This window comes from Carassius auratus, chromosome 37 (assembly GCF_003368295.1).
Source record: "Carassius auratus strain Wakin chromosome 37, ASM336829v1, whole genome shotgun sequence".
Lineage (NCBI taxonomy): Eukaryota > Metazoa > Chordata > Actinopteri > Cypriniformes > Cyprinidae > Carassius > Carassius auratus.
Window position 1 is genome coordinate 12392598 of NC_039279.1, and position 9456 is coordinate 12402053.

The window sequence follows — 9456 nt, forward strand, 5'->3', positions numbered from 1 at the left end:
TGATACTATGCATCTAAATATTAACCGAATAATAATTTTATGGATTTTTATGTAGTTTCTACATACTTTTATCTCCACGAACAACACAAGTTACAAGAAAATAACCTTAATGTTGCTGTGTCAGTGTCAGTTTCGGCCAATACTAGAACTTAAGTTTTTACACGGTCCCTACTCAGGCAACCACGCGGAGGATGATGAAACGTTTTAAAATAGCACAATAAAAAAGGTACTTTAGTTTTATTACAATGCATCACAATCTGATACGTCAATAAAATGTAACCGATCAATAAGAAACAATAAAAAATAAAACCCATTAAAACGGAAATCCTAAACACAGTGTACACAGTTGATCACGTGCTACGCAACATGTGGTGACCTGACGTTGTGCGTCACACCGCGGGAAACGTCTACAGAGAGCTATTCAGTTATGCGCATGTTTATTGCATATGAAATACTAAAGTGTGTTCCATTATAGTTCATCAGAACCACTTCCTTGTCGAAGCATTTGGTTTTCACACTAAGCAATGTAAACACATTACATTCCCGCTGCTTGTTTGACCTGGATACCGCAGGGAGCAAAAGCTATCAAAATACCTACAATGCAAATCTTAAGTTAAGATTCTGTGACTTATACAATATATATTGCCACAGAAAAAATGTCAGACTCAAGGTAAGTGTTTATCGCTTTGCATATTCTTTTTAGAAGTTTGCTACATTAGAACAACGAGAAATAATAGGCTAGTGATAGAGATAATCTGCTACTCTGGACATACTGTTTACTCTAGTGTTCTTTGTTTTAATTCCTAGCACAAGTTCTGCAGGAGCCATTAAGGCAATAGACAAACAGTCTGTGCATCAGATCTGCTCTGGACAGGTGGTGCTGACTCTGGCCACAGCTGTGAAGGAGCTGGTGGAGAACAGCATTGATGCTGGTGCCACTAATGTCGGTGAGCTCAGGGGATGAGAGCATGAGGAAACATTGCATTTGAGCTCATGCTACATTTGGTCAAGTGTTCTGTTTTCATACAGATGTCAAGCTAAAAGACAGCGGAATAGAGTTAGTGGAGGTTACCGACAATGGAAAAGGTGTTGAGGAGCAAAACTTTGAGGGACTAAGTAAGTTGTCTTGTGAACATTAGAGATAAAAGACTGTAGCATGCCTACACTTCTGATCAAAAGTTTGCAATAAATATATATTTGTGAAGGTTTTTGAAAGATATCTCTAATGCTGACCAAGGCTGTTTTTTTTTAAATAAAATTTTATAAAAATTTTCAGGTGAGCATGAGAGTCTTCTTTTAAAAACATTAAACTATCTAAATGATTTCTAATTTTTGACAAGTAGTAACTTATTTGTGTCCTTTCAACTTCCACAGCTTTAAAACACCACACCTCTAAACTAAGAGATTTTTCCGACCTGATACACGTGGAGACGTTTGGGTTCCGTGGAGAAGCTCTGAGCTCACTTTGTGCTCTTAGGTAACACTTTACTTTGGATTTATCCTCGTATTTCTTACAATATGATGAGTGTGATGATTATAGTGTAGTGATGATATCACAGTTATCTTGTTTTTATTGATCTCTCTATCCAGTAGTTATTTCTTAATATACACCGTTTTTTCTTATGATCACAGTGATCTTAGTGTTGTGACCTGCCATGAAAGCGCTCAGATCGGAGCTCGGCTGGTGTATGACCATGATGGTCATCTCACTCAGCGTGTGCCGCATCCCCGCCAACATGGCACTACTGTCATTCTGCAGAAACTCTTCTCCACATTACCTGTCCGACACAAGGAGTTCCAGCGCAACATCAAAAAGGTCTGCTGGGGTTTATTTGGGTGCAGGGGGTTGTATCCATGTTTAGAAAGAAATTAACTAGAGTTTCTCCACAGGAATATTCCAAGATGATTTTCATCCTGCAATCCTACTGCATCATCTCCACTGGTGTGCGTATAACATGCACCAACCAGACGGGACAAGGCAAGCGCACCACAGTACTGTGCACCAGTGGGAGTAACAGCATGAGAGACAACATCGGAGCTGTGTTTGGACCTAAACAGGTGAGAATGACCTATTCTTTGTAGTGAATCATTTAAGAAGAGAAATTCTTGCATAGTGTCAAAAGTGGCGATGTTAGTAGACAGGTCAGTACTGAAATGTAAAAAATGTTCCCAGTCCCCGCTAGCATTTTGAGCGTTGTTGAGAGGATTCTTAAACACCTCTGATTGGCCATTGTGTTCACATGCTCAACAGAAAAGTCTTTGATTTGCTACAATGGTATGATTATCACTTCATTGCATCAGATCCATCTATTATGAGCAGAAACATTAGGGAACCGCTGATAGACATGGCTTTGGTATGGTCACATTTTAAAAATTTCAGTACTGACATCAGTACTTTTGACACCGCTGTTCTTACACCAATATCAACAAACAGAACACACTTTGTTGTATTATCATAAAAAAGTACATTTACTATAATTTTTCCCTGTTGTTGAAAATAACATGTATTTCACATTTTTACTTTTCCACAGCTACAAAGTTTGATTCCCTTCCAGCAAATATCTCCCGGTGAATCAATTAAAGAAGATTATGGTCTCGGGGAGGTAGATGTTCCTAAAGACCTTTTTTTGTGAGTTTTTCAATGTTAACACATGAATTTTTTTGCGCACTTTCTATAAATAAGGTAATGAAAACAGTTTTATGGCTTGGAACATTCCTGTGTAAAGTGATTTTTATTGATGATATTAAATTCTAGCATTGACGGCTTTGTGTCACAAGCGGATCATGGTGTCGGACGCAGTGCTACTGACAGACAGTTCTTCTTTATCAATAAAAGACCCTGTGATCCAGTGAAGGTGTGGTCTCTTTTTAAGAGTGCTTTTTTGTGTGTTTATATAATTATATCTAATAAGTATGACATCATTGTTTTCTTTTTTTTTATTTGCAGGCATCCAAGCTTGTGAATGAGGTTTATCACATGTACAATCGCCATCAATACCCTTTTGTTGCTCTAAACATCACTGTTGCTTCAGGTAAAAATTGACAGAACAACAAAGATATTAAATCGTATATAAAAGTATACACTACTGTCACACTACTGTAGCATTTGATTTTAATTGATGAAAAGTGTAAGTAAAATATTTACAATGTTACAAAAAAGTTATTATGAATCAAATCTATTCTTCTAAACTTATTCATAAAAATTTACTGATTTCTTGGGCAGTAATTGCTGCTGAAACCAATGGAATTTTAAATCAATTGCAATAGAAACCATTTGTTAAATCGTAATAATATTTCACAATATTACTATTTTCACTGCATTATTTTATCATATAAATGGAGCCTGGGTGGGCAAAAGAAACTTAAGTTTGGGTTAGTTCACCCAAATATTAAAATTATGTAATTAATTACTCACCCTCATGTCGTTCCAAACCAGTAAGACCTCTGTTTATCTTCCGAACACAGTTTAAGATATTTTAGATTTAGACTGAGAGCTCTCAGTCCCTCCATTGAAGCTGTGTGTACGGTCTACTGTCCATGTCCAGAAAGGTAATAAAAACATCATCAAAGTAGTCCATGTGACATCAGAGGGTCAGTTAGAATTTTTTGAAGCATCGAAAATACATTTTGGTCCAAAAATAGCAAAAACTACGACTTTATTCAGCATTGTCTCTAAAGATTGACTCGTTCTGGAGTCAAGAACCGTTTCTGTTGGACTCGTCTGATTCGAGAACCGAGGCAATCATCGCCAATGACATCATTACATCGAGCGCAAAAGAACCGGTGAACCGTTTTCTTCAAGCAGTTTATTGAATCGAATTGTCCGAAAGAACCGGTTCCGGAAAAGAACCGAACTTCCCATCACTTGTGAACAAGTCCATGTTTGGTTCATTATCTGGCTCGGCTTGGTGTTCATCTTGAGTTCTCTCTTCACAGCAGTTCAGTCAGTGTACTGATTGAGTAAATGAATTACTCCTGGATATTGGTTTGTTTGAACTCAGAGGGAGTGTCAGCCACATTAAAAAAGTTAACAGCTTAAGTCATTTTTGGATTAATGCATATTGGAGACGCGAACCATTTCAAACGATTCGGTTCGATTTGGTGAACTGGTTTCAAAAGATCCGGTTACATCGAATGATTCGTACGCGAACCGGATATCACTTAACTGCAGTGAACGCGCTCACAACAGGCCCGGAAGAGAAGACAATGCTGAATAGTTTTTGCTATTTTTTTTACTATTTATTTTCGATGCTTCAAAAAATTCCAACTGACCCTCTGATGTCACATGGACTGCTTTGATGATGTTTTTATTACTTTTCTGGACATGGACAGTATACCGTGCATACACTTTCAATGGAGGGACTGAGAGCTCTCGGAATATATCTAAAATATCTTAAACTGTGTCCCGAAGATGAATAGAGGTCTTACGGGTTTGGAACAACATGAGGGTGATTATTAATGACGTGATTTTAATATTTGGGTGAACTAACCCTTTAATAAAAAATAAAAAAAATGCTAAATGCACTTAATTTACTAATACTCATCATTTATTCAAAGTTTGAATTCTTTGTTTCACATTAGACTGTGTCGACGTGAATGTGACTCCAGACAAACGTCAGATCCTACTACAAGAGGAAAAGCTCTTGCTGGCAATTCTGAAAAGCTCACTCATGGCTATGTTTGAGACTGGTGTCAATAAAATCAGTCTCAATCACATCACTCCAGCACTTACAAGTAAGTACATCAGACCTTTTAAGACATATGATATGTTGTCTTGAAGTGTTATTACAGATGTTGATGTTGTTCTTCATTCAAGACTTGTGTAGACCAACCGAGACAAGTGCTGGTTCAGAAGATCGGGAAATAGGTTCTGTCTCTGAAGCGCTTCCAGATGATGACCCACCGAAGACTTCCATCAATCTAGCTCGACTTAAAGAAGCATTTTCAAACCATCAGGTTCCTGGAGTTGGCTCAAAGCAGTCTAGTCATAAAGCTGCCTGTTCTGGTCCTTCTCAAAAGAAGATGTTTTCCTTTGTGAGCTGCTCTAAAAAAATGACAGACATTATGAGGCCACCTCTAAAGTCCTCTCCAAGTTTGACTGCCGTTTCCTCCATAAAAAAATCTGTTTGTCTAGCTAAATATAAAAGCACCTTTAATAATGATGCTGAAGATTCTGAGGCTGCAAACCACATTTCAGCTGAAGATGATCCAGAGATTTTACAGGAAAACAATTCAGAGTCAGGCTTACACCCTTGTATTTATGAAAATGATGTTAAAGCTGAGACTATCCATGAACCTGTAGATGAGAAGTACTGGAGTTATAAACCTTTGGTGCCAGAGACCAAGTCTGAGCAACACCAGGACAGAATTTCCAGTCCTGAAGCTAAAAGAGCTCGATATGAAGCTGAACCTCTAGCACAAAACTGTTTGGTGGACTCCAAAAACAAGAATACTTCTACACAGTTTGATTCACCGGTCAGCATACAGAAGAACGCAGTGCTTTTGCAGTTTTCTTTGCAGGAACTTTCTAAAAGGATGCAAAGGCTGCAGGCTCAGAAGAAAGAGAACAATGATCAAGAGCTAAAATATAGACGGTTCAGGGCAAAGATTAACCCTGGTGAAAACCAGAGTGCTGAGGACGAGCTTAAGAAAGAAATAAGGTGATACTGATTGATCTTTTGATTGATCTCTTGAAGTTCCAAAATCATTTTCAAGTTCATATGCCACTGACAAAGCTTCAACTTTTTCTTACAGTAAAGACATGTTCAAGGATATGGAAATCATTGGTCAGTTCAACCTGGGTTTTATTATCACCAAACTGAAAACTGACCTTTTCATAATTGACCAGCATGCCACGGACGAAAAGTACAATTTTGAGATGCTACAAAAGAATACGGTCTTAAAGGGACAGCGACTCATAGCGTAAGTCACACTTTGCGGAGATAAGTTAAACAGGGAACATGTAGGCCTATTTATTTTAAAGCTAACTTATGTTTTTCTTTCAATATGCAGTCCACAAAGTCTTCACCTCCCAGCTATCAGTGAAACTGTGCTCATGGAAAACCTTGAAATCTTCAGAAAGAATGGGTTTGACTTCCTCATTGATGAGGATGGTGGGTTTTCTACTCTAGTAGTGTTTAATATCTTATATGATACCTTTTCCTCCAGATTGACGTGGGATGGTGTTTTTCAGCTCAGGTTATGGAAAGGGTGAAGCTGGTGTCTTTACCTACAAGCAAGAATTGGACCTTTGGCCCAAGTGACATTGAGGAACTCATCTTTATGCTAAGCGACAGTCCTGGAATCATGTGTCGACCTTCTCGTGTGAGGCAGATGTTTGCGTCCAGGGCATGTCGCAAATCGGTGAGCGCCATTGGTGTTTCTTCCAGTCAAGAATATTTTTCAGCCCTGTTCTAATCTACCTGTCTGTTATTTATCAATTGTACCCAAGTAAATACCTGTAAGAGTCTGTTATTGAGCTGTTGCTTGTTTGTGTTGTTGTCTTCTACAGTTTGTTAATGTGTGTCTGTTTAAACAGGTGATGGTTGGCACTGCCCTGAACACCAGTGAAATGAAGAAACTTGTGCTGCACATGGGCGAAATTGAACAGCCCTGGAATTGTCCACATGGTAGACCCACCATGAGACACCTTGCTAATCTGGATATGGTTTCTCAGGACTAAGGCACCTGCTTTTTTGCCGCATTTGTTCTGAATTTCATAGTGTCTGTCAAACAATAATTGTTTTAATTAAGGATTTTATTATTTGTTGTTTTTATAATAAAGTAACTTTTTCATCATGCGTTTGCAGCTTTATTATTGTAATTTAACTCGTCACTTTTTCTTTTTTTTGTATATATATATAATTTAAGATGAGTAGATTTTAAAGGTCCAAATCCATAACCACCCAGTGCATCAGTTTTACAGAATTGTAATAATTATTGAATAATTAAAGTTGTAGTGGTTCACACACTCTTATGGCATTCTGAACCTGTATGACTTTTTCTTTTGTAGCACATGAAGACATTTGAGAAATATATTACTTTTATTTATTTTTTGTCCATACAGTGGCAGTCAGTGGTCCTCAAAAAACATATATATAATTATTATTATTAAAAAAATATTTTTTAATTTAAATAAGTCTAAGTTTATTATTGAGTACTTACAAATAGAGTCCTCGCTAATCTGTAAGTTTATATAAGAGGCAATGGAAGAACAATGTTCGACACGGAGAAGGAATGATGAGATGGGTTCAGTCAAATTAGCAATAGGCCTACTGTGGTTCTGTAAAAGAGCTCCATGCTCTCAGCACCCTCGTATGAATGAGGACACGAGAATTCATTCAGGGCATGTGTCATGCAAGGACAGTTCTTATACGCCAATGGGGCTGTGTATTGTGGAAAGTAGAAACTTGACAAAAAACATGGACAGTTAAACCACCTTTCAAACTTTGAAGATTTTGCAGATGGTCTTTTGCAGGGGAGGTACACTTTTCTTGCATTCACTCCTGGCCTGAGTGGGATTACGACTCCTTTTTCAGACAAAAGTATGTATTACGTAATATTAGTGACCAGAAGCAATTATATAATAAGTTCTCTGTAATACTTGATTCTGATTGGTCAAATACTGAAGTGAAGTAAAATGACCCATTGGAATTTGTGCTCTATATTTAACCCATCCAAGTGCAGACACACAGTAGTGAATACTCACCCAGAGCAGTGGGCAGCCGTGGTATCGAGGGTGGAAGGGGTTACTGTTTATTATCAAGAGTTTTCAACTCTTGATGCATCCCGTTTCCTTCTGGTGCATCAGTGAACGTTTGAACCTTTTTTTAACAGTTGTGTTTGAGTGCCTCAATTTTCCTCAGTGTGAAAATATGAATCTTAAAACCATACAGTCAGTGCTGGCAAGGGTTCAAGTATGCAAAGATGCTGGAAAACGGAAGAATCTGCAGGACCTCTGGTTTGCCATCCTTTCCAAGCTGCAGTTACATGTAACTAGCCAGAAAGATTCTGGGAAATTTCCCCAGGTTCTTTGTGAAGCCACTTAAATCCAGTTTGAGATAGCCTTGACTGAAAGGCAACTTGTCTGGATGCTTAATATTACAGGCCTCTTATTCTGATCTAGTTTCATCTTATTAAGAATTATTCATATGTGATTCTTATGCATAATCCTGTTCACAGGACCTCTGTATGACACTGAGTTTACCGTGTTCAGTGTTAAAGATTCTCTCTGTGGACAGTCCTGATTTTTATTATGGAATCTACAGGATACTATTGGATATTTTGGTTGATGATGTTGATTTGAAATGATAATTGATTTTGGGTGTAGATGAGCTTTCTGGAGCACTTTGAAGCGTTGTTGAGCTGTGCTGAGGTAAAAAGGCCAAATAAATCCAAACTGATGAGGAAGACTGACACAAATCATCAGGACACTGTACTGAGTTCACTTCAGGTCTGTGCTGTCTGTCCTAATGTCTTATAGTTACATTATTCAAACGATTTTTTTTTTCAACCTTAAAATAAAATCACCCCTTTCTGACATTTTCTCCCATGTTGACAGTAAAGTCTCTTGAGATTTGTAGATATGGCTAAGTATCACATTAAGTGGATCATTATCTCAGCTGGGATTAAACGAACCAGATTCCATTAAGGCGTTCTCATCTTTTGAAATGTTTCATTCATTCCAATCTGAGGAGAAGGAGCGATGCTTGCTGTCAAAGGTTTGACTTCACTAATGCAATTCATGATGGACAGTCTTGTCACTATCTCAGTGGAAGGCCTCAGCAAACTTCCAAAGGGGCCTCAAAATGACTTTAAATTATTTAAAAATAAGACAAAACAAGCATTAAAATTGACCCCCTCAACAACTCGTTTCCTCACTGCCTTGGAAAGCTTGGATATAAAGTAACCTGATTTAAAAAAAAAAAAAAAAAAAGTTATTTTTTTAGACCTGGAACAGTCATGTAAATTAATAAAATATTAGTTATTTTGTAAAACTGAAATATTTATCAGAAGTGTTTAATACATCATACATATTTTTTAAATCCTTATCTAGTAAATTATGAACTTCTAAAAGAATTGTATAAAATTAATCTGTTAAAAAGTGTAATCCCTGAAGAACATTCAGCTCCTAAAAGTTAACTTCAATTACAAACATTTTAACTTCTTTTTAAACTGTCAAAAAAAAAAAACTATTTGCACTATATTAACTAATCCTTTAGCATGTGTAAGGTAACTACATTACTACAGGTCTAGCTAGTCTCCGATTACTGTAATATAGTTACACTGACATTAGTACTTCATATACTTCCTCCACAAACAGTACATTTCTCTTCCCCTTGATTCATGACCATGTCATTTTTACAATAATTTGACGTGACAGTGTACACCGTTCGCTGTTATCGCTGATCTGTGTAGTGTGGACTGGCCTTTTGAAGCGCATTTTTTATTATAACA

At 37.3% G+C, this 9456-nt stretch overlaps 1 protein-coding gene across 1 annotated transcript; it reads left to right on the plus strand.

Moving 5' to 3' along the window:
- The first annotated feature begins 348 nt into the window (after positions 1-348).
- Positions 349-6800, plus strand: pms2 (PMS1 homolog 2, mismatch repair system component). Its single transcript, XM_026222826.1, has 15 exons — positions 349-670; positions 808-947; positions 1030-1116; positions 1375-1477; positions 1633-1816; positions 1891-2058; positions 2532-2629; positions 2756-2855; positions 2948-3032; positions 4582-4734; positions 4817-5660; positions 5755-5922; positions 6013-6113; positions 6194-6363; positions 6539-6800. The coding sequence occupies exons 1-15, from the start codon at positions 657-659 to the stop codon at positions 6680-6682; spliced, it is 2559 nt and encodes an 852-aa protein (XP_026078611.1). The 5' UTR covers positions 349-656; the 3' UTR covers positions 6683-6800.
- The last annotated feature ends 2656 nt before the right edge of the window (positions 6801-9456 follow it).

Excerpts from the sequence above, each read along its gene's own strand:
- pms2 (XM_026222826.1), top strand. Across the intron at positions 1,478-1,632 it reads AGCTCACTTTGTGCTCTTAG|TGATCTTAGTGTTGTGACCT; the intron begins GTAACACTTTAC and ends TTATGATCACAG. Across the intron at positions 4,735-4,816 it reads CATCACTCCAGCACTTACAA|ACTTGTGTAGACCAACCGAG; the intron begins GTAAGTACATCA and ends TCTTCATTCAAG.